At 49.9% G+C, this 24,687-nt stretch overlaps 1 protein-coding gene across 1 annotated transcript in view; it reads left to right on the top strand.

Annotated features, from left to right (window-relative positions):
- Positions 1 to 24,687, top strand: part of Traf5 (TNF receptor associated factor 5) — a 42,981-nt gene that overhangs the window by 7,998 nt on the left and 10,296 nt on the right. The window contains exons 2-7 of the mRNA XM_042258869.2: positions 11,537 to 11,755; positions 13,445 to 13,502; positions 18,440 to 18,541; positions 21,497 to 21,661; positions 22,646 to 22,723; positions 22,987 to 23,061. Coding sequence (XP_042114803.2) covers positions 11,538 to 11,755; positions 13,445 to 13,502; positions 18,440 to 18,541; positions 21,497 to 21,661; positions 22,646 to 22,723; positions 22,987 to 23,061 — 696 coding nt within the window. The 5' untranslated portion in view covers position 11,537. The remainder of the gene's footprint in view (positions 1 to 11,536; positions 11,756 to 13,444; positions 13,503 to 18,439; positions 18,542 to 21,496; positions 21,662 to 22,645; positions 22,724 to 22,986; positions 23,062 to 24,687) is intronic.

Here is a 24,687-nt window from a genome sequence, read left to right as displayed (position 1 = left end):
TGGGCGTGGTTTCTGACGTTACCAGGGAATACAATCTCCCAGCAAACTCGCTGACCTCTGACTCTTACAGCCTTCCTGTCTGCTCTTCCGCAGTGGTGTTCCCTGAGCCTTAGCTGCGGAGTGTTTCGTAGATGAATCCCCTGGGACTGGGCTTCACCGACTTCCAGTCTTTAAAAGGGCCGTTGTGACTACAGGGCTGTAAAGGAGTAAAGCCGCTGCAGAGGCCAGCCTTGAGACCAATTTCACCCGTGGAGAGCTGGCTGCGGCATGGGTGAGGGTGGGTCCACTGAAAGTGGTTCTGTGGGGGCCGGCTAGGGACAGGAGAGCAACAGGATTCGGTGTTTCGAGACAGCGAGGAGCCAAGGATAAGGCCCAAGTTTGGAGGCCAAGCCACGGGTGGGGGTGGAGGTGGCAGCGTTTGACTAGGATGTGGTCACAGGAGCGGGCTGGAGTGGGCCCTGGGGGTCGGGTGTGGCACTTGCCGATGGGAAGGAGTGCACTGGGGAACTGAAGTGAGGCTGGGGTCCGAGGGAGGGGCTCAAGCTGCAGACAGGATCAGAACAAGTAGAGGCTGGGGCAGGAAGATGGCAAATTCAAGCGTGCCTGGGCTCCAGAGTATGTTCAAGGCTAACCTGGGCAACTTAGTGAGACCCCCATCTCAAAATGTAAAAAAAAAAACAAAGGGGGGGTCAGGACTCAGTGCTAGAGCACTGTAAGGTCTTAGGTTCAGTCACGTGCAAGTGTGCACACACGTTCTTTCACTTAGCTCCAGGCTATATGTATAAGGTGTAATAAAACCTAAATGAGTTTACATTTAAACTTGGATCCCATTTCCAAGTTATTTTGTTATGTATATACAAATGTTTCAAAACTTCAAAATTTTAAAAATAAATTAAAATTCAAAATCCAAAAGCACTATCATCCCCACCTTTTGGATCAAGGATGAGGGATCTGTGTTTAAATCTCTTCTTCGGGGCCTGGAGAGATGGCTCAGTGGTAGACACACTTGCTGCTCTTGCAGAGGACTTGGGTTCACTTCCCAGCACCCACTTGGAGAGATATAGCTGCCCATAATTCTAGTTCCAGGGTGCCCAGCACCCTCTTCTGGACTCTGCAGGCACTGCACACACAGTGTATTTACACACATGCAGACAAAACACTCATACACATAAAAACAAATCTCTTAAAAAAATAAATAAACCTTGCCTGCTTACAGCTGTGTGATTCGAGGCTGGTTATTTTGTTACACGGTAGAAGCCCTAAATATGGTGGTATTTTATTTGTACTGAAATGTGATTTTAATTGCACGTTAATAAATAAAGTTCCCTGGGGGTCAGAGCTATTAGATCCATACCAAGAGTGTGGCGGTAGTGGCGCACGCCTTTAATCCCAGCACTTGGTAGACAGAACTAGGTAGATCTCTGTGTGTTCAGGGATACAGCCAACATTGGAGACACATGCCTTTAATCTCAATACCATAGAAGACCTGGAAGTCTCTACAGACAGGCAGTGACGAGGCAGTCATGTGGTTGGGTTTACAACCAATGAGAAGGCAGAACAGAAACACTATATAAAGACAACCACACAGGAATTAGGTCTCTTTCAGAGAGGTAGGACCACTGCAGGAGGAAGGGTAAGGTTTTAGCTCTGAGATCTGACCACTTGGCTTTCTCTTTTACATTGGTTCTGTGTTTCTTATTTAATAAGACGGTTGGTTACATCTACACCTAAGTAGGAGACTACATGTGAAAGCACAAGCTGTAGCAGATGAAGAATCAGGCTATAGGGGGTGGAAAGCTGGCTCGGTTGTTAAAGGAGCACTGGCTGCTCTTCCAGAGGACCCCAGTGTGTATCCTGCCACCCACATGAAGGCTAATCACTGGCTGTAATTCCAATTCCAGTGGACTGGACGCCCTCTCCTGGCCTCTGTGGGCATTGCATGCCTGTTGAGCACAGACATACATGCAGGCAAGACACTATTCACATAAAATAAAAATAAATAATTAAAAAAAATCAAGCTATAGGTCCCATAGAATTACCTTCACAGGTACTGCTTCAGTCAGGACAGTCCCTCTGGATACAGTTTCTGTCTCTTTTTCTTTATTTCATTATTTAATATATAGCCCAGTTGGCCTCAGTCTCCAAGGTGCTGGTATGTGCATCACCCTTGGCCACTCTATTGATACTTTTGCCTGATATTTATTTGTGAAGTCAGTGGCTAGCTCATCTCATGAATCTTTCCAGAGATGACTGGTTCCACTGAGGGAGGAAAAAGTTACCCCAAATTCATTCTGCCTGCTTTTTTTACATTGCCTCACCGGGCTCCCTGCTGTTCCCCTCTCCTGTGGTATCCATCCTGGTAGTGATCAATACAGAGTATCTAAGGGAAACGGTGCTGGAGCTGACCCTGGAATGCCCACCATATGGGTTAGGTATCTGGGGTGTGCCTGGGTAGTAGACCTCACAAGCCTCTGCCCTGCTCTGTGAGATTGGGCTGGGAGTACCACCTTTGGTCCATCTGTTTTCTCCATGGGCCTCAGTCACTGTTGGCCTCCCTGCCAGTTAGAAGGGGTCTCCCTATCTGCATCTCATAAAATATGAACCCATGTTTCAGCTCATGTCTGTGGCCAGTTTCTAGCCTTGAGATGGAGATATATTACTGAGCTTGGACTGAGGCATCAGTGAAAGGTGGAACATGACCTTTGGCAGCTAAAAGCCACCAGTGGTCAAACCAAGGCTTCTAAGTATCAAAGCACTCCTTCCAAAATACCCAGTGGCTACCTCATACCTTGGATAATACTGGACCTATGTTTACTCTGTTTTTCCTACTCACATAACTGAGTTTAATTTATAAATTAATTACAGTAAGAGATGAGCAACTAATAATAAACAAAATAAAACTATATGCTATAATAAACTGCCAGTATCATTACTTATTCATGTGTGATAATGAATAATGAAGCTCTGAGAAATCATAGAAGTTGATCTGATAAAAAGACAACTTCCAGATGACTAATGGGTGGGTAGTGAATACAGCCTAGATACTCTGGAGAAAGAGAAGGTCCACCTGGCAGTGGTGGCGCACACCTTTAGTCCCAGCACTCGGGAGGCAGAGGCAGGCAGATCTCTATGAGTTCGAGGCCAGCCTGGTCTACAGAGCAAGTTCTAGGACATCCAGGGAAACCCTGTCTTGGAAACCCATCCCCCAAAAAAAGATAAGGTCCATATCACAAGCAAGATAGGGTAGGAAGGCATAAGATTTCAACATGCCACCAAGAAATGGTGTGTGCAGCTTAAGACTCATGAATTATTTATTTCTGGAACTTTTCCCCTTAATAGTTTGAGACATTGATCTCAGGTAACAGAAGCCACAGCCACTGTACTCACTGCGATGCATGTTCTGGAGCCTGACTAGGGTGATTTCAGTCTCCGTTTCCTTCAGAACACCTCCAGACCATGGAAGGTGGACCAAGGGCTCAATTCTCACTTGAAAATGCTTCAGATTTCTAAGCTAAATCTAGCATGTTTGTTGTTGAGTGTGTATAGTTCTGTGTCCACATGATCACTGGAATGTCACATTCCATGTGTGTGTGCCCCGTGTATCTGTCTGTGTGAACAACTGGGATGGCCAGAAAGGGAGAGAGGAAACAGAACTGTGAATCTGTGCTGTTAGCCGCCCGCTTGAGGGAGCAGGGTGCTTACCTGCCTTCAGAAGCAGTCTGGCTTCAGAGGAGGGAGCCTTTCTAATGAGAACTGGGAGCTGTGGCTGAGACCAAGGGTAGAGAACCAGCCCTGTCTGGGGAGCCCTGCAGGAAGTGGGGTGTTGAGCAGGAGGAGGAACCTCTAAAGATGTGGTCAGCCTTGGAAGAGAACCTAAGAGTTCAGTGTCCCCAAGGCCAGGAGGATTGGAGAGGGATATGCCACAGACCACTGGTTCAAAGGGCAGGAGGGCTATGACAGACTCAGCCCTCACCCCCAGGTGACTCAGCCCCACACCCCAGTTTATTCAAGAGCAGAATACTGATGCACTCAGGAGGGTAGGGAAGATCTCAGAAAGGTGCTGGGGTATTTGGTAAGGGACATAGATCTGCTGGGAAGGCGTGGTTCTGTCAGATGATGCCCTGGAGCTCCAGGGATGAGACAGAATCTAGAAAACTTGGCTGGAGATGCTCCTGGGCTGAGGGTAGCCTTCGGACGGGGCCCAAGGAATGGGAATTGGGCTGACTCAGCAGTGCTTTTTGTTCCCCAGTCTGTCTGTAGAGATGGGGTGGTTTGCACATGGCAGCTGCCTGGCCGACTGCATGGTGGGATGGCTCAATATCACTGAATTCTGAACAGCGCACTGAGTAAGGAAGCAGGAAAATGTTCCCAGAAGATAAAACAGAAATGAAAACTGGCAACAACTGGGTAGGAAGACGGACAGCTCAGCTCATGTCGTGCTTGCTGGCCTAGTTCGTGAACTCCAGACCAATGAGAGACCCTGTCTCAGAGAGCAAGGGACAGCTCCTGAGGAATGACACCTGAGGGTGACTTCTGGACTGCACATGCATGCACACATGTGGGTACAGCTGTACCTGGAGCTGGGGAGTGGAAAAGGTGTGTGGCTGTGGTGGGGGGTAGGGTGAGGACAGCCTGAGGACCGGGCACACCTGCACACCTCCCCCCTGCCACACACACACACACACACACACACACACACACACACACACACACACACACACACAGCTCTGGGTAGGAGAACAACTTACTGAAAGAGGCCAGATGTGGAGAGCAGCCCTTGGGCTCGTCTGGGGAAGCAGCAGGTACCTGATGAAAAGCTCACACATATGCCAGGACCTAGAAAAAACCTAGAATTGCACATGTACCACTCTCAAGTGTGCGCTAGCCAGCAGGGAGCTATGCCTCCCAGAAGCTACTGCTGTGGCCCCAGCTCCAGCCCCAGCCCCGGCCGCCATCACATTCTCTCCAATGCAAGGGGAGAAAACACAGCAAGACAACAGACAGATGGTGAGGAAGTGGGGCCTGAGGGGGTGGGAGGCGTGGCACATTGTGCTGAGACCGGAGCCGTGTCTTCGGGAAAGGAGCTGGGCCATCTTCCTAGGGCCCCAGACAGCTCCTGACATCTGTCCTTTCACCCTACCTTTCCCCGTTTCCTTGGATGCCAGCACCTCTGCCCAGGTGTGGGGACTTAAATCCCCAAAGCCAGCCTTGGTTTCTCTGGGGACCCTCAAGCCCCACATCACAGGGGCCTGCCCTGTCTCCCTCCCCCCTGGGTGGAGTCAGCCTCCTGTCTTTGACACTGCTGACCCTCAGCCACCCTCTGTTCAGCATCTGGAAAGGTCTTTTTAGAACCAGAGCAGCCCATGCAGGTTCTCTGCACTCTGCTGGCAGAACAAGCCAGAGCGCCTCCCTGGTCCACTGGCTCAGCAGCTCTGGCTCCTGCCCTCTCCCGCCACCCTCCTCCACCATGGCACTCGGGCAGCATGGCCTCCCTTCTGTTTCTCTGACAGGGTGTACCCTGCCCCTCTAGCACTGGCTCTCACAGCTCCTCCTTATTTTCTTCAAAGAGCTTATCATATTCTGTAATTGCCAACTTCCTTTACTCCTGTATCCCCACCCACCCACCACAGCTGGACCGTATATCCTGTTCTGTTTTTTTTTTTTTTTTTTTTTTTTTAAAGATTTATTTATTTAATGTGTATGAGTGTTTTGCTCAAATGTATGTCTGTGCCTGCAGAGGTCAGAAGAGGGAACTGGAGTTATGGATGGTTGTGAGCCACCACATGGGTGCTGGGATTCAAACCTGGCCCTTCAGCCGGTCCTGGCCTGGACTGTCTTCAGGGCCCTGAATCTAGTAGCCCTTCTGCATGTGACCTTACGTTGGGCCCCTGTGTCCTTATTTACCAACTGTTGACTGAGCGCTGCTGGCTCCTCAGGAGAGTAATGAGGAGTGGCTGTCCCCGGGGACGTTTGTACAAAGTGGGGACCACACAGAGTGGCAGCTGTGGAGGAGGTCCAGAGCTTTGGAGCCAAGCAGGCCTTTGAGGAAAACTGTGGCTTTCCCTGGAGACTTAAAAATATCCCTGGTTGGCACTAGCTGACTGGCGGGGAGTCTGTGTTCCCCAGAGGCTTCCCTCCCGACTAGGGGCAGCCTCAGGACATGAGTGGGTCCGTGGCTCCAGAGATGCCCTTCAGCCCTGCACCCACATCCTTTGCTGTCTGCTAAGCTGCTGGAAATGAGGAAGTAGACTTGGCAGTCAGAGAGAGAGAGAGAGCACACTTCTCTGAGGAGCTGAAGCCCCGCCCTCCTGGCTCTTCCTCTTCTTCCTCCCCAACACAGGCCTGTCCCATCCCATCCCATCTGTAGCCTCAGAAATGCTTCCCAAGTGAAGGAGGGCTCTGCCTTCTTCCTCCCTAACACAGGCCTGTCCCATCCCATCTGTAGCCTCAGAAATGCTTCCCAAGTGAAGGAGGGCTCCGCCTTGGCTCAGCAGGGCTGTGCTGCCCTGCTGTGTGCACTGCAGCAGCGTCTTCCCATAATCCCCAGCTGGCCATCCTCCACATACATAAGCCTGCACCACAGAGACAAGCTGTAGCGTCCTGGTTGTGGCATCCACACAGGCTCCCCTACTACACACTAGCATCTCAGCGACTTTTCGAGCTGTTTCTGAAAGTGAGTTCGGTTATGTAGGCATCGGGTACACACACAGGTGACAGAAAACCAAGAAGCCAAATAGAAGACCCAGAGAGACTGCTGGGAAATGAGGCGGTTGACAGCAGGAGCCACGCCCTCCAGGGCTGAAGGCACAAGGGGCGGTGGTGGGTGGTTCTGCCGATCATCATCTGGGACTGTGCTGAACTAGGCTGGTGAGAACTGGCTGAGGAGAAGGGCCATCTGGCATTGGTGAGAACCACACAGATGAGGTCACATCGAGGTGCTGCCCCATCATGTTCTCACTTCATTCTCCTTCAAGAAAGAGTCTGCAGTGCCAACCCTCGCCCCACCTTCTGGTTCAGACCCTAACCTAGCAAGAGTAGAGATGGACCACCCCACCTCAGGGTGCAGACCCCAGCATAGTGGGTACAGGATGGACCACCCCAGCTCATGTACAGACCCCAGCATAGTGGGTACAGGATGGACCACCCCAGCTCCTGTACAGACCCCAGCATAATGGGTACAGGATGGACCCCCCCCCCCAGCTCAGTACAGACTCCAGCGTAGCGAGTGTACCGGATGGACCACCCCAGCTCAGGGTGCAGACCCCAGCATAGTGGGTACAGGATGGACCCCCCCCAGCTCAGTACAGACCCCAGCATAGTGGGTACAGGATGGACCCCCCCCCCAGCTCAGTACAGACTCCAGCGTAGCGAGTGTACCGACGGCTCTCAGCAGGCAGTAAACAACTGGCCATCGCTTTCATGTCACACTGGATATAGTTTATTATTAACCAATCTAGAACTTGTACGATACCCTCTGGGAAATTCCTTTATGTTTTTCATCCATTAAATGCTCCTTCGGTCCAGCTAAGCTGCTTTCTTTGTGAGCTCAACAGAGGCGGGCGGGTCAGCAGACTTTTCCTAGGCCTCTTCCAGACTCCAGTAATCCCTCATCAAAGTCTCCTTTGGTGGCACTTGCCACTGTGATATTGTAACATCATTTTCTGTCAGAATCCTGCCCTTGCAGGGCCTCAAGGACAATTGACTATCACAGGCCTGTGCCGGCTCTGGACCTGTGCCTGTGTGGCAATCAGTGGATGGGCGGTCTGCCATGGTGGGAGATGGGCAGGTCTTACTCAGGGCTTCATAGCTGGTGGGATGTGGGGCAGACAGTGTCCAGTTGCTGGTCTTGAGCATGCTTCTGAGTTTTGCTGAAGGTCCTGAATCTCCCCCAGGAACCAGAGCTTGGAACCCACTTGGGCTTCTTAGAAACTGTAACACAGTGTCTGAAAACATTCCCAAATTTTCCAAATACTTATGAATCCAAACAGGGTATTGGGACACTGGAGGTGGGTGGACAGACAAGCAAGGACTACCTTACTTTGTTAAACCTGAGACTAAGACAAGTAACATTTTTGCAGAAAGCTAAATGTTCACAGCTTCCACATTTGAGAGTATTTATGTGCTCCTAAAATGAGTTAGTAAAAAATAACATAAGGTGAGTCAAGAACTTAAATTGTTGGGAGCTAGAGATGGCTGAGAGGATACGGAGAGGATGCCACTCCTGGGCCAGAGCTAAGTTCCCATTCCCCACATCTGGCAGCTCATAGCCTCCCATGGCCCCAGCTCCAGGGGATCCTGATGTGCATGCACACACACATAGACACTCTAAAATCTTTTAAGTACTTAAAATGTGATACTCATTACTGTCCTTTGGAATTCTTGAATTTTAGAAAAGATACATTTGTTTATGAAACAGAAAAATGAGGTTTAAAAGGACTCTGAGTTTTAGAAAGCAGATGGATGCAATTTCTCTTCTTTCTTGGCTTGAACTGGTAACTCTCCGGCGATCTGTGCATTCCATTGCTTGCAGAATAGCCTCTGTCGGGAGTACGGAGGCTCTCATACTCCATGGTGATTGCTGGTTTCTCCCTTTTTGCTGGTTCTGTCACATGGCTCTTGTGACTCTGAGGGGAAGGTTTTAACATGCTTATGTATCCCCCATTACCAACTGGAAGCATCTAGTTAATTAGTATGTTAGGTGAAAAGACATCAGCCTATTGTGGTTCTGTTGGGCTTTCCTGTGGATGAGCCGAGTGGGTGGAGGCTTGAGGAAGCGTGGGAGGAAGGAGCAGTACCCCACCTTAGGACACACCCCATTTCCTTTCCTGCACAGGAACTCTGTCCTGAAGATCAGAAGTCCCTACCTGACAGCTGACCATACAAGCTGATTTTAAACATGTGATGAGATCAAAGTCACGGTTGGACCCTGGTCGGCTCTGGAGTGTTCAGTGCTCACGGGCACAGGCATTGAAATGGGTCTAGGAAGTACAAAAGCAAATGACAGAAGGAAGGACGTTCAGTCCTGATGCCCTGCTCTCTGCTCACCAGGAGCAAGAGAGTGTCCGTGACAGTAAGAACCACTAGTCCAGCAGCCCCAGACCCAGCAGCCCCAGGCCCAGCAGCCCCAGGCCCAGCGGCCCCAGGCCCAGCAGCCCGAGACCCAGCAGCCCCAGCCCAGCAGCCCCAGGCCCAGCAGGCCCAGCGGCCCCAGGCCCAGCGGCCCCAGGCCCAGCAGCCAGACCAAACGTGTTTCCCAAAATGAGCGTCAGGGACCTGTGGTGCCTAAGCAGCTTCTACTGGCAAAGCATTGCTGGCACTTGCCAGCTTCTGGCAAACTGGGTAAGGAGAGTCCTGTGGCTTCTGGCTTTGGCCAGTGGCAATGGCCACAGTGAGAGAATACTGGTGTGGCTCTGTCTTGGGCTGTCTGATTCCTGGTTAGAGGATCTGCACCTGCAAACAAACCACACTGTTGGCCGCTTCTGCTCCCCCTTCACAAACAAACGCACAGGCGTGTTTTCCAGAAGTTTCCAGAGGCGGGATGCTGTAGTGCCCAGGTGAGGATTCAGCTGTGGCCTGTTGAGCAGGATTTGAAGACGGACAAAAAATGGTGAAACAATGTGACTTTTTGTTGATTTTTTCATTAAAAAAAATTACTAATGCTAACATATAATTGGCTTATGTTAAAATAAATGAATGAGGGGCTGGAGGGATGGCTCAGCAGTTAAGAGCACTGGTTGCTCTTCTAGAGGACCCAGGTTCAATTCCCAGCACCCTCATGGCAGCTCACAACTGTCTGTAACTCCAGTTCCAGAGGATCCAACACTCTCACACAGACATACATGCAGGCAAAACACCAGTGCACATGAAATAAATAAAAAATTTTCATTAATGAAATGTTTTTAAATTCTTCTATTTTAATCTCAAATATAGCAGAAATCAAAAGAGAGAGAACCTCACAGACAGGAAGTCAGATCAGCCTCCTACACCTAGCGAGTCCTCCTAGAATTGAGGGGGTGTCAGTGACCCCAGTCTTGGGACAGTCTTGTAGCCAATGGCTGTTGCTGATGTGAGATAGCAGTAGCCATGGGGTTCCTAGAGGGCAATACTCATCCACATCAGGGACACACCCCCGGCACAGGGAGCCGCTCTGCACGGGCCCTGTGGTGGAGGCAAGCTTGTGGGTTTGAAGAACCAGAAGAATTCTGTGTGGCTGAAGTGTAGACAAAGGCAAGAGAGGTCCTGGGTAGTTGCTGGGGGTGGCAGGTGGGTTGTCCTGTAGACTGTTTAACATTACAGACCGTTTCTTTCCTCCTCCTCCTCCTCCTCTTCCTCCTTCTTATTCCTTTTTTTTTTTTTTTTTTTTGAGACAGGGTTTCTTTGTGTAGTCCTGGCTGTCCTGGAACTCCCTTTGTAGACCAGGCTGTCCTGGAACTCACAGAGAACCGCCTGCCTCTGTCTCCAGCATGCTGGGATTAAAGGCGTGCACCACCACTGCCCAGCTTTCATTGTAGGCTTTTTATCACAGCTAGGAGAAGCCACAACCGAATCACAGTAGCTGAATCATAGCAGCACTGAAAATACCATCCTGGTGTACAGCTTGGAGAATGGAGTGGAGGAGAAAGCAGTTAACGGGATCTTAGTTTGGGTGGGACATGGTTTGACTTGGTCCTGTCCTGGGGCTGTGAATAACAGGTGACTGTTAAGCAACGTCTGTTTCCCAGCAGTCTGGGGACTGGGCTTCTGGACAGAGTGCCAGCACTGTCCAGCTTGCTCAGACTCTGGTGAGGCTCCCCTTGTACTGTTGCAGGAAGAAAGAGGGAGGGTATTGGTGAAATTATTAAGGCCTTGTTGGAGGAAGTGTGTCACCGTGGGGGCGGGATTTGAGGTCTCTTGGTCAAGCTTCCCTCAGTGTGACAGTCAGTCAACTTCCTGTTGCCTGTGAGATGTAGTAGGACTCTCAGCTCCAGCGCCGTGTCTGTCTGCACACTGCCACGCTCCCCTCGTGATCATAATGGACTGAGCCTCTGAAACTGTGAGCAAGCCACCCTCAATTCAATGTTTCCTTTATAAGAGTTGGCGTGGTCATGGTGTCTCTTTACAGCAATAAAAAAAAAAAGCCTAACTAAGAGAGGGATTGAGGCCCAGCCGAGGAAAGGCATGGCTATGGTGGTGAGAGCCTGAGGCTGTTTCCTCACATCTCCAAGGATTTGGAAGCAGAGAAAGGGGAAATCCATGCTCAGCTGGCTTTCTCCTTTCTATTTGGCCCAGGACCCCAGTCTATGTGATGGTGCTGCCCACATTCAGGGTGAGTCCTCTCTCAGTTAATCCCCTTGGAAATGCCTTCAAGGGGATTATAAATCCAGCCAGGAGGGACCATCACACAGCCTTGCTGGAAGCCATCTGCACCCTCGCAGGTGCCTCCCTGTGGCAAGAAGTTGTTCGAATCCTGACGTAACTGCTAATTATGACCCACACATGGTGGTTGCTGCTGTTTGGGTATTTTCCAGTGAAGTGTTCCATCTCTTTGACTCCCCAGAATGGCGCAATCAGAGGAAAAAGGGGGTGTCCCCTGTGCCTTCATCCGACAGAATTCCGGCAACTCCATTTCCTTGGACTTTGAGCCTGACACAGAGTACCAATTCGTGGAGCAGCTGGAAGACCGCTACAGATGTGCCTTCTGCCACTCGGTGCTTCACAACCCCCACCAGACGGGCTGTGGGCACCGTTTCTGCCAGCACTGCATCCTGTCTCTGAGGTGAGTCGGCAGGACCTGCAGCTCTGACTGCAGCTGACCAGACAGCTGGAGGTGCCATTCTGGAGTCTGAGCCTGCTGTGGCCATGGGGCTGTAATTGAGGTTAGGGGCGGTTGCCGTGGCTTGGGAGACGCTGTCCCAGCTCCCGGCTGAAGTGTAATCCTCTTTGCCTGTGACTCCTTCACATAGTCACCCTGCCTTAAAATTCACACTACACAGTCTATCACCATAGCTGTCTATTGGCAAGGGCTCGTGGGGTCTGTATTGTGGCTGCCCTGGTGATCACATGTTTGAGGTAGCAGGCTGTCGTGGCTTTAAGGGACCTGACTGCCATGGGACTGTCCATGCAGTAACATCACTCCATCAAAAGGTTCAAGGTCATTAGCTCAGGAAGGGTACACTTTGGCTCATAGTTTTGGGGGTGCCAGTTCATGATTGACAGGTCCATTGCTTTGGAACTGTAACAAAGCAGCCACGCCAGGGTGGGATGACATTCTGGAGCCAAACAGTACTCCATCATCCAGGAAGGAAAAGGGAGGAGAGGAAGGGGCCTGGTCCCTCCGTCCCCTTCATGGGCACAGCCTTATGAGGCTCCACCTCTCCAGGGCTCCGCCACACGTTAGGTTCTCTAGGGGAACAGAACCCGTAGAATGAATGTACACTGAAGGGGGTTACTGGAGTGGTTTTCACGATGCAGTCTGGGCAAGCCAACAGTGTCTGCTTGCATGTGGAAAGGCTGAGAACCTGGCAGTTGCTTAGTCCACCAGGCTGGATGCCACAGCAGCCCCCAGACAGGCTCGGAAGGTCTGGGGGACTCTTGGAGAGCCACTGGTCTCCGGTATACATCTGAAGGTTGAAGAAGCTGGGCGCTGAAGCAGGTGAAGGGCAGAGTAGATGCACTAACAGGAGGAAGTGACAGCAGGCAGGCAGCGCAGCTTTTCCCCGGGATGCTTTATATCCGGGCAGGAAGGTGCTGCCCTTTCCAAGAGAAGCACCCCCCTCCCCCGGCCCCAGGGAATCCTTCCTGGAAAGAATCCGCCCAGATGCAGGTCTTAGTTGATTCCAGAGCTAAGGCATCCCACCAGCACCACCCTGGGGACCATGCCTGTATTTAACAGATGGGACTGGGGAGATACTTCACATCAAAATCATAGCAATCTGGGTCATGCCACTTGTGGGAGACCCGGAGAGACATGGAAGCAGGCTTTGGGGGTTTCTATGGATGTGGCTGCCAGGCTTTGAAAGGGGCTGCAAAGCCCATTCTCACTCACTCCACATGTCTGCACTCTCAACACCTCTGCGTTCGGGCTGGTTTGCTTGACTGAGCTCCGGGTCCTGAAGGTGAAGAACCACAGGTGATGTGGGTCTGATGTCTGCTCTCTGGCATGTCCCCATCTCAGGAGGCAGCCTGTAGTACGGCATGTTGGACAGGGGTGGGACCATCCACACCATCGGGGGAACTTGTGTTTGATGGCATGCTGGTGGGTAGGTAGGCATTTTCCAGGAGGGCTGTAAGACTATGAAGTTTGCTGAAGCTGGCTCAAGGCTGCTGCCTGGGTAGCACACACAGCTTGTGCCGATGCAGAGACTGGGCACTCAGGGCTAATGTGTGGCTGGGTGCCTGGATGCTCTTGGAAGGAATGTTAAGATTAAATGCTTGACTTCAACCTCATCTTTACTTTCCTCTCCAGAGAACTGAACGCAGTGCCGATCTGCCCCGTAGACAAGGAGGTCATCAAGCCCCAGGAGGTGAGCTAGTCACTGATTTGGCTTGGGTGTTGGAGAAAGCGCCAACATTCAGAGTTGACATCCAGGACAGTGTCTGGGGCCCGCAGTCCTCTCCTGCGGGTCAGATCAGACCCTTCTCCTGTCTGATTGGAGCATGTGTGGGTTTTACCGACCACACCGCACCCAGGTCTCACCACTTACCTACACTAGCTCCAGACACATCAAGCTCCTGGAAAAGGCAGAACACCCGTTTCTTGGGGTTCACCTTCCCCTCTGGCTAATCCCTAAGACATATTCTTCTGTTTAGTAACAACTTTATTGCTATGGTTCATAAAGTTTCCCTTTCAAATGTCTGGTTCTATGGGGCTGTTTTCAGAATCATGTGGCCATTGTGATGTGTAGTGACACCCAAGAAGAAATCCCTTGCCCATTGGCTCTCACCTTCTCACACCTCTGTAGCCCAGGAAAACCACAGTCTAGTTTCTGCCTTGATTTAGCTGCAATGTTGGATGTTTCACATAAATGGAATCATGCCTTTTTCCTCCACTCAACAGGTTTTCAAGGTTCATCCACGGGGTTGACTGTGTTAGTACTCCAACTCTTTTTTATTGCTGTATACTATTCTGTTGTATAGATATACCACATTTGGTTTCTCAATCAGCAGTTAGTAGACATTTGTGTTGTGTCTACTTTTTAGACTACTATGAATAATGCTGTTGTGAATACTCACATACAAAGCTTAAATTTTTGAAATATGGGGCTGGGGAGATGGGTGGCTCAATGGTTAGAGCGCTGGCTGCTCTTCCAGAGCAGTGAGCTCAGTCCCAGCATCCACATGGTGGCTCACAACCAACTGTAACTTCAGTCCCAGGGAATCCAATGCCCTCTTCTGGCCTCCACAGGCACTGCATGCACATAGTACACAGACATACATGCAGGCATGCACACACACACACACACACACACACACACACACACACACGTAGATATATCTACCCCAGCACTCCAAGAAAAGTTGGTATCTCATATTAGGAGCTGAGGGTGTGGTTTATGTGGGTCCTTATTCATCAAGCTGGGGCTCAATTCCCAGCCCTGGGAAAGATATAGTTCCTATAGATGATTATATCCATGACCCTAAAGTCTACTTTAAGAAGCTAACATTGCTCTTACGTGCTGGCTTCAGAACGTATGCAACCCAGATGATCAGTTCTACATGTACCTGAGGGTGGAACTCCCGAGTAATGTGGCAGCACTGGGTTTAACATTTCTTTTTTATAATTAAATGATTTTGGGGGCAGATTTTTTTCTTTTCTTTTTTGGTTTTTTGAGACAGAGTTTCTCTGTGTAGCCCTGACTGTCCTGGAACTCACTGTGTAGACCAGGTTGGCCTTGAACTCAATAATCTGGCTGCCTCTGCCTCCTGAGTGTTGGGATTAAAGGCGTGCGCCACCACTGCCCACCTGGGTTAACATTTCAGCAACTGCTAGTCAGTTTTGTAAAACAGTGGCCCCTTTTGTACCGTCCTACCACAGCGCATGCTGGTTCTAGGTAGCAAATCCTCATCCAAATGAGTTCTCAGCCTTTCTGATGCACCTTCCTAAGGATGTGAAGCCTGATTTATCCGGGTCTGAGTCACTTTTGTAGATGGCTGGTGACACTGTCAGCTTAGCTGCCCCACTGTGTGTCTCCGTGTCTCCTCTGTTGGAATGCCTCGTAAGATTCTGTCTGTCTGTCTGACTCTGTGGTGTGTGTCTGTCTCTCTCTCTGTCTCTCTGTCTGTCTGTCTGTCTCTCTCTGTCTCTCTCTCTCTCTCTGTGTGTGTCTCTGTGTGTGTGTGTGTGTGTGTGTGTATGTGCTTGTCTGTCTGTCTGTCTGTCTGATGTCAGTGCAGTACCCATTGAAGCAAGAAGAAGGCATCAGATCCCCTGAAGCTGGAGTTAAAGGTGGTTGTGAGCTGCCAGATGTCAGTGCTGGAACTGAACTTGGTTCCTCTGCAAGATCAACACGTGTTCTTAACCACTGAGCCATCTCTCCAGCCCCACCTTTGCCCATTTTAACTGGATTTTTGTCTCTAATTGCTGAATTATTACAAGTCCTTTGTTATATTCTAGACACTAGGTTTTTTATTATCAGATTTGCCAATATTTTCTCTTATTACATGATTTATTCTCATTTTGTGGGTGGTGTCTTTTGAAGCAGATAGTTTTCAATTTGCTGAAATTTAGTTTATCTGTTTTTCTTTATTTGTGGGTTTTACTGTTGTCTTAGTTTCTTCTCCATTGCTGTGATAAACGTCATAATCAAAACCAACTTGAGGAACATGTTTACTTCACCTCACACTTCCAGGCTACAAACCGTCACCTAGAGAAGTCGGGGCAGGAGCTCAAGGCAGGAGCTCAAGGCGGGAGCTGAGCAGAGGCCAGAGAGCAGGGCTGCTTTCTGGCTGGCTCCCCTGGCTTGCTTAGACCGCTTTCCTGTACAGCTCAGAGTCACTGCCCAGGGCTGACAGCTGGGCCCTCCCACATCAATCATCAGTCAGGAAAATGACCCCCACACTTGCCCACAGACAAACCTGATGGAAGCAGCTCTTTAGTTGAGGCTCCTTCTTCTAGATGACCCTAGTTCATGTCAAGTTGACAGAAAAAACCCTAACCAGCCCAACTGACCCCTTGTCAGCTTGACGCACAGATACATCACTATTAAACCATAACAGTTCCCTTCTTTTTTGTCCCCAAGATTATGTTAATACTAATATCAAACAGATTAAAACTTTACAAGTCCCACCATCTTTAAAACACTCAAACACTTAACAAGTTCAACATCTCTTTAAAAATACCCAGTCTCTTAACTGTGAGCACCTCCCCAGACAGTGGTGGCACACACCTTTAATCCTAGCACTTGGGAGGCAGAGGCAGGCCAATCTCTGAGTTCAAGGCCAGCCTGGCCTACAGAGTAAGGGCTACACAGAGAAACCCTGTCTTGAAAGAAAAAACAAAACAAAAACAAATAAAACCTGTGGGCTCCTGTTTAAAAAAACAAAAAAAAAAAACAACAACAAAAAAACAAAACAAAACAAAACAAACACTTAAATATTTCTTATTCCAAGAGGGAAGAACCAGGAAACAGTTATAGTTGGATCAAAGCATAACCAAATTTCAACAGTAAAAAGTTCTGGGACTCACTATGTTCTGGATGGCTTGGGCAGGCACCCTTCTTTGGCTCTGCTAGCCCCAACATGCAGCTTGTCCAATAGGCTCAGGACCCTGCCATTGTCTTTGGTAGTCTTCCCAGGGCCCTGACATCTCCAATGTGCTGGCGTCTCCCCTGCACCGAGGCTGCACATTTGACAATGGCCTCCTGGCCTCTCTCCAAGGGCTTCAGTTCTGCCACACTGAGCCAAGCCACAACTGCCCTCAACCCCATCAATTCTGCAGTTCCCAGGCCACAAAAACCACGGACCCGCTTACTGGATGCTTCTGGCTTGCTCAGCTACCTTTCTTAGACAGCCCAGGCCCTGCTGTGTAGGGATAGCACTGCCCACAGTGGACTGGGCCTTCCCTCATCAACTGGCAGATAAGAGAATGCAGTGACCACAGGCCTTTCTGACCCCAGCAATTCTCCAGTCAAGATCCCTTCTTTCTGGGTGATGCTACTTTGTGTCAAGTAGAGAAAACTACCTGATACAGTTGTTGTTTATTGTTCTTTTGGTTTTGTTTGTTTCTTGTCCTTTTGTTGTACCTAAAAAACCGCTGTCTAACTCAGGGTCATGGAGATTTTTCTCCCTGAAAATGTCTCTTCAGTTCAGTTTTCTTTTTTTCCTTGTGTTTCAGGAGCTCAATCTCTGCCTCCTCCTGAAGCTTTCCCTGAGCGGCCGATCTGACTCACCAGCCCCTTCCCAGTAGTTGCCTTCCAGAGGGCCAAGTGGTTCTCAGTGTGTTTGTCAGGGACAGGCATGCTACAGCCTTGGGCAAGTTCTTCAGTTTGTCTCTAAACTAAGAGAATGGCTTTCACATTCATAAACATTCATGAAAAAAGAGTCACAAAAATATGCTATTTTTGCAACCTCTTGTGAGTCTTAAACTACTTTAAAATAATTTATTTTAAAAAGCCAAGGGGGCAGGAGTGACAGCTCAGCTGTTAAGAACACTTTCTGCTCTTGCAGATGACCTGGGTTCAGTTCCCAGTACCCGCAGGGCAGGTCACAACTGTCTGTAACTCCAGTTCCAGGGGCTCTAACACCCTCTTCTGGCCTCTAGAGGTAACCTCATGCACATGGTGCTTGTAAACTCATGCAGGCACATACACTTATACAAATAAATAAGTCATCTAAACATTCAAAATCAAAGAATAATGTTTTGTGTCACATGAAAATGATACACTCTTCGACTTCCCGTGTCCACACGTGTTTTATTGGAGCACAGCTGTGCCTACTTGTGTAGGTCTTTTTGATGTCAGAGTTGAGGCAAAGGCAGGTGAATCTGTGAGTTCCAGGCCAGCCTGGTTTACAGAGTGAGTTCAGGGATGGTTGCCTCGTGACCTGCCGAGCTAACAGTATTTACCCTCTGACTCTCTATAGAGGAAGCAAACCAATACACAATTTGTGCTGGAATAACCAACCAGCACCTTCCAGGGGCACCGACACTTACACCCGAGTGGGAAACAACCCTCGACCTTGGCCTGGGCCTCCTCTTGACTTTTTTGACTGTCTGGGGTCAAGCTTACCCTGTGCTTCCCCCAGCTGCAGCCTGCTGGGTTGAGCGTTGAGTTGATGTCACTTCCTAGAAGTGTGTGTCTGAGGCAGCCTTTACTTTCAACGTGGTCTTGACATTTCCGTTTCAGCCACTGCCTGGAAGTTTCCAGCCGCTGAGATAGACTTGAAGACCAATCTCTCACCGTGGCTTCCTTTGCACCCCCGCGGTGCACTGGAGGGTGTGTGACTGATCGTGTCCGTATTTTAGGTGTTCAAAGACAACTGCTGCAAAAGAGAGGTCCTCAATTTATACGTCTATTGCAAGAACGCCCCCGGATGCAATGCCAGGGTCATTCTGGGACGATTCCAGGTCAGTATCACTTAGGACCAGTGTTGCCCATGCCATCCCTCTGGTGGCACCCACTTAGCTGTCCTGTGACGGGCCCTGGCTGAGCCACGTAAAGGGTTCTCTGGGTTTCTCTCAGACTGTCCCCAATCGGGCAGTACCATGAGCACCAAGGGCGGAGTGTAACCAAAGGGCTTGTTCTGTAGGAGCATGGAGAAAGCACCATCTGTATGCTAGGCTGTAATTATGGGATCGTTGAATCAAGAAGAGGGTGCAGGACTTAGCAGGCAAAAAGGACACTCCTAGTACCTCAGCATTCGGGAGGCAGAGGCAGGCAGAACTCTGTGAGTTTGAAACCAGTCTGGTCTACAGAGTGAGTTCCAGGACAGGCAGGGTTACACAGAGAGACTCTGTCTCAAAAAAAAAAAAAAAAAAAAAGGAAAGAAGGAAAAAACTATCCACAGGGGTGCACAATTGCGGGACCCCAGGGTGGGAGGCAGGCTGACTGGCACAGGGCTCAGCGGGAGGGCCAGGCCTTCCCTCCAAACCTTTGTCTCTTGGTGCTGGGAACAGTGCGTTCTGGTCTATGTTGTGACCCGTGACAGAGACTGAGCCAGGCCACCCAGGATGTGCTCTGTGAGACTGGTGGAGACGTAACAGGGGTGTCAGGGAAGTGCAGGTGAGGAAGGTGGAGTCCTGTGAGAGACAGCTCATCCCCTGGGCTGAGGAAGGCACAGCCCTATCAGGCTCAATCTCAGGCAAGTGACTCAGCCACCTCTAGCTTCCAGGGAATTGCTTGGCAGCTGCTGAGATTTTCCCCTCACACCCACACTGTTTGGAACATGCACGGCAGATGACTCAGCCCTTCATCAAGCCTCCAGGAAACTCACACACACACACACACACACACACACACACACACACACACACACCACCCACCCTGGGCACTGGGATGATAAATGTGTAGATGATTTCCTTGTCACCCTGGGGGAGCTCACAGGACTCCATTGTTTTCTGGGCAGCAGTCTGTTGCCGCTCATTTGAGTGACAGATTCTAGGCGAGGCTGCTTGTCCAGCTGTGTTGTCACCAAGCCAGAAAAACAAATGGGCTTGGAACACCACGGAAAGCTGTGGGAGCACACACGGGCTGTGGGGAGCACACACGGGCTGTGGGGAGCACACACAAGCTGTGGGGAGCACACACGGGCTGTGGGGAGCACACACGGGCTGTGGGGAGCACACACGGGCTGTGGGGAGCACACATGGGCTGTGGGGAGCAGGATCCGCTTTCTGCAGCTGTTTGCCAAGCGCTCTCACTCCTGTCTCCAGCGGCTTGTGTGGTGAGGTGGGGGAGCTCACAGGTCTGAGTGAATGTCAGCAGTTCAGGTGAGTCAAGGAGACTATCAGGAAGTTAGTCTGGGTTTTCAAAAGGCAAAAGGAAATAACTTTAACCTCATGATGAGAAAGAAAACCTACTCCTGGTTGCTTTCCCTTGAGAACAGGCAGCAAACTGTTTCTGTTCAGAGCTAATAGTGGGGCTGGAGAGGTGGCTCAGCAGTTAAGAGCATCCGCTCTTCCAGAGGACCCTCGTTCCAGTTCCCAGCACCCACATGGTGGCTCACAGCCATCTCTAACTCCAGTTGTCTCCCTGGGCACCAGGCACCCATTGTGGTACACAGACAAAATACCCAGACACATTAAATAAATAAAATTTTAGAAAGAGTCAGTAGTAAAATGACTTGGGCTTTGCATCTCCCCCAGCCTCAGCCCGCCCCTCCATTAAGAGCCTGACTGTAGGGTAGGTGAAATGGCCCCTCAAGAAAAAGTGCTGCTTCCAAGCCGAACGACCCGAGTTTGACTCCTGGAACCTACACGACAGAAGGAAACTAAACTTCTACAAGTTGTCTTCTGACCTCCACAAACAAACACACCACCATGCCACCTGCACCCCGCTCTTCACAAATACATGTGACGAAATTTTTTTATTTACTTTTTAAAATATATGTGGGGTCTCACTATGTACCTCTGACTGACCCGGAACTCACTATAGAAACCAGGCTCCTTGAACTCAGAGGTCCATCTGCCTTTGCCCACGTAGTGCTAAGGTTCAGGGTGTGAACCCCCCCCCCCCGCCCCCCGGTACTTAGACAGACAGTACGCAGGCTCTGCGCGGCTCCCTCCTCCCCCCCCCGCCCCCCCCCCCCCCCCCCCGCCCCAAGCAAACCAGCCCTCGCAGGACGTGAGTGAAACGGCTCAGAAAGAGAGGTGTCATGGAGGTAAATGAGGGTGGGCCACATCTGGGCTGTGGCTTCAGTGGGCCAGCTGTGCGAAGGTGTCCTGTGGAGAGACAGGTTCTGGTGCCTCAGCAGGGTCGTAGTAACTCGGAGTCGTGAGGTGTTTTCAGTGTCTGGTGTGACAAGCCCTGAGTAAATGCCTTCAGTTCACTCCTGCCCTGATGAAGAGCATTCCAGGTTATCTACCTGAACAAAGCCTGACCGTCCTCCTCCTGCCTGGGAACCTGCCCTCTCTCCTTCTGTCTCCCCCATCGTGAGTCTGTACCCCACTTCTGTGGAGTCAGCTGCTCCCTTCCTTCCTTCTGATTGTCCCACCTCCGATGTGCAGAGGTTAATAGAAGGTGCTGGGATAGGTAGGGATGGGGAAAAACACAAACAGAAATCCCACAGAGACCTGCCACACTCACTGGAAAGGCTGGAGAGAACGTGCATGACCTGGCACTTCATACAGGAGCCGGCACTGGATTCTCTAAACAAACTTCTTGTTATTGCCCCCAAACCCTCCCAGACCCTACCCCACACAATCTCCTAATTCCTGACAAGCCAGACCAGCTCTCACAGTGCCAGCCCCAGCGGCCTCTCTGCCCTTGTCCTCAGAAGAGGCAGTGGGCCTTCATGACAGCTGCAGAGAGGCCGCTGTGCCCCACACTGGCCCCGCCCCTGGGGATGCTGTCACCTGATGCAGGACCATCTTCAGCACTGCTCCTTCCAAACCATGCCCTGCCCTAACGAGAGCTGCCGGGAAGCCATGCTCCGGAAAGACGTGAAGGAGCATCTGAGCGCGTACTGCCAGTTCCGGGAAGAGAAGTGTTTCTACTGCAAAAGGGACGTGGTGGTCACCAACTTGCAGGTGAGAGCAGGCACCCGTGGGCGGCCATGCATGCAGCTCAGATGGGGTCAGAGGTGCAGTCTTTTCTTATTTGGACTGAATTTGGACTAAGGAGAGGATTTACCTGGCTGGGGATGTCGCTTGGTGGGCAGGGTGTTTAACTAGCATGCAGAAAGCCCTGCATTTGATCTCTAGCATGGCATAAACCAGGCATAGTGGCTCACAGCTCTCATCCCAGCACTTGGAGACAGGAGGATGAGCAGTTCATGGCTCCTTCGCATTAGGTCAGTCTGGGCTGCACAAGACCCTGTCTCTAAACAGATGTGGTTTTGTATCATCTGAGGCTGGAGTTGGAGCTCAGCTGGTAGCATGCTCACCTAACATTCACAAGGCTATAGGTTTAACCCCCACCACACACACCAGGTGATACATGCCTGCACTCTCAGACACTGAAGAGTGGAGGCAGGAGATCTGAAGTTCAAGGACGGCTCTTCCTTGTCTATATAAATAGGTAGTTCTCAAATCGGGGGGAGAGAGGGCAGAAGTTTGAGATTCTGCAAAGAACTCTAAGCCTTTTCCTTGGTGGGACTCTACATTTACTGTTGATGACAATAGCATTGGGCCTCTGCTGCAAATATGGGAGATGAGACGCAAGGCCTGGGTCATGTGGAGGCGATAATGGCTGCTGTCTGGATTCTGTTACCTGGCTGGAGGCGCAGGATATCAACATGGAGCCCATGGGCGCTCTTACATGTGTGGGGCCTCGATAGTCCATCCCCAAGCTGACTTTTTTGTGCCCCAAGCCTTCTGATCTTTCACTCAGAAATTTTTATTTTTTAGTTGAATTAATTTACATCAAGAAAGCAGGCATCTCTAGTCTTTTTTTGAAACTGGGCTATAATTGCCTATGGAGAACAAGCCACACGATGTGTCTCTCCAGAGACATGTGTATGAACACCTTGAGGCAAGAGATCTTGGCTTTGTTTCCCACACACTCTGTTTCAGGATCATGAGGAAAACGTGTGTCCTGCGTACCCGGTGTCTTGTCCTAACAAGTGTCTGAGGACTATTCCGAGAACCGAGGTGAGTAAACAGTCCTCCTTGGAGAGTAGAGGGGAAACATTTAGCAATCCTTGCGGTGTGGGTTTGATGAGAACTATAGACAAAGGCCTGGGGATTCCATAACCCTGTGATGACTCCGCCTATCTTCTGGGGCCGGCCCTTGCACACCCTTCTGTCTTCACCAGTTTCTCCTGCTGTCCCTCACTTCCTCTCAAGTGGCCTGATTATAGCAAACAGTTGAAGAATCTGTGCGTTCCCACAGCATAGGCTGTCCCATTTTGTAGGTGAACGAACACCTCACTGTGTGTCCTGAGGCCGAACAAGACTGTCCCTTTAAGCACTACGGCTGTACTGTCAAGGTAAGGTTTGGGTCATCTTCATCTCCGCCTCTGTAATTCACTGGTGAGTTCATTTTATTTTTTAACTCTATTCAGGATACAGAAGGGCAGAAGGACACTAGAGCTTTAGGACTACAATGGAATTAGGGCTTTCCAGAGAAACAGAACTCCTACATGCATACATATTTGCACATGTATATGTTATGTTCATGTATCTGTTCATACAGATGTGTAGGGAGACTCATTCTGCTGCTGTGGGATTCATGTGCCCCACATCTGCAGATCAGCAGACTGAACTCTCAGACTGGAGTTTCTGTGTTGAGGTCATGAGAAGTCTGCACCTAGGCCTTCAGCTGACTGGACAAGGCCCACCCACATTATAGTTGGGTCATCTTTACCTAAGGTTGACCAGTTGTAATCATGTCCACACCTAGACTAGTTGTCATTGAACATAGCCTAACCAGGTTGTCACATAAATCCAACCATGGCAGTAATTCTTTCTGATTCTGCTCTGTTGTGTCTACCAGGGTTAGGAACTCTTCAGAGTCATCCTTCCCGTGATTTCTGGGTTTATGGTACCACTGTATATCACTAAATGTTTTGAAACAAAGAGATCTGAGGCTGTGGGCATAGCTCCATAGTGGAATACCTGCCTGGCAGATATGAAGGAGGCATTGAGTTAAATTCCTAGCACTGGGGAAAGAAATTGCTGAAATAAAGTGATTTGAAATCATGCTTTAAAATAAGTTTCAATATATTTAAACAGCTTTAAAATAATTAGTAAGTTGTATAAAATAAAATAGAGAGAACAAAGTTTGACCTCTACTTCAGGCCTTTTGGCAGATTCCATTTGTTCAGAATAGAAGCTGAAACATCATGCTGAATATAACCTGTATATTCTATGAGTCTAATTACCCCAATTATATTTTTAACATAAGTACATTTTTTAGTTTAAAAAATAAATTAAAATTTGACTAGTCAGTGGTAGAGACATTAAGAGCTTGCTGGTTAATCCCTAGCGCCATCCCACCATGTCTATCAGTAGGAGCCTTGAAATAGATTGGGAGAACCTGTGGTTATGTTAGCTGCAGAAGGGTCAGGGTTTACCTCTTAGGGTGCTGTGGCAGCATTGCATCTAGTGCTGAAAAGACTTTACAGTCAGGCTCCGCCTCCAGCTGAGCTGTGTTCTGGTGCTAACCTCAGTGTCAAGAGCTGAGGGTTGGTAGGGGAGTTGTTCTCTGGAACCTTCCTTGGAGCAAGGTTCCAGCCCTCCACTGAAGGGAAGCTGAGGACGTATGTTCGCCTAGAAACATAGGGGAATATGGATCTTTGCTTTTATTAGCAGTAGCCTGTCAGCCAATAGCAGTGTAACTGTCAGGGGAGATGTAACCATTCCTTCTCTCAAATGTGTGACTCCGAGTGCAACAAATTTGCACAGGCCAAAATTAAAAGCAGGCTGCAGGCTCTCTGCCCCCTGCAACAGGGCATATAGAAATGTGCTCTGGGGAGCTGGCCCAGGCTTAAAACCAGTCTGCAGAGACTATGCTTGGGGATAGCTGAGTGGTGGAGAGACCATGCATGGGGATGGCTGAGTGGTAGAGAGACCATGCATGGGCATAGCTGAGTGGTGGAGACCATGCATGGGGA

Source organism: Peromyscus maniculatus, chromosome 11 (assembly GCF_049852395.1).
Source record: "Peromyscus maniculatus bairdii isolate BWxNUB_F1_BW_parent chromosome 11, HU_Pman_BW_mat_3.1, whole genome shotgun sequence".
NCBI classification, from domain to species: domain Eukaryota; kingdom Metazoa; phylum Chordata; class Mammalia; order Rodentia; family Cricetidae; genus Peromyscus; species Peromyscus maniculatus.
The sequence above is the reverse complement of the archived record's forward strand: the minus strand, read 5'-3'. Positions and strand labels throughout refer to the sequence as shown.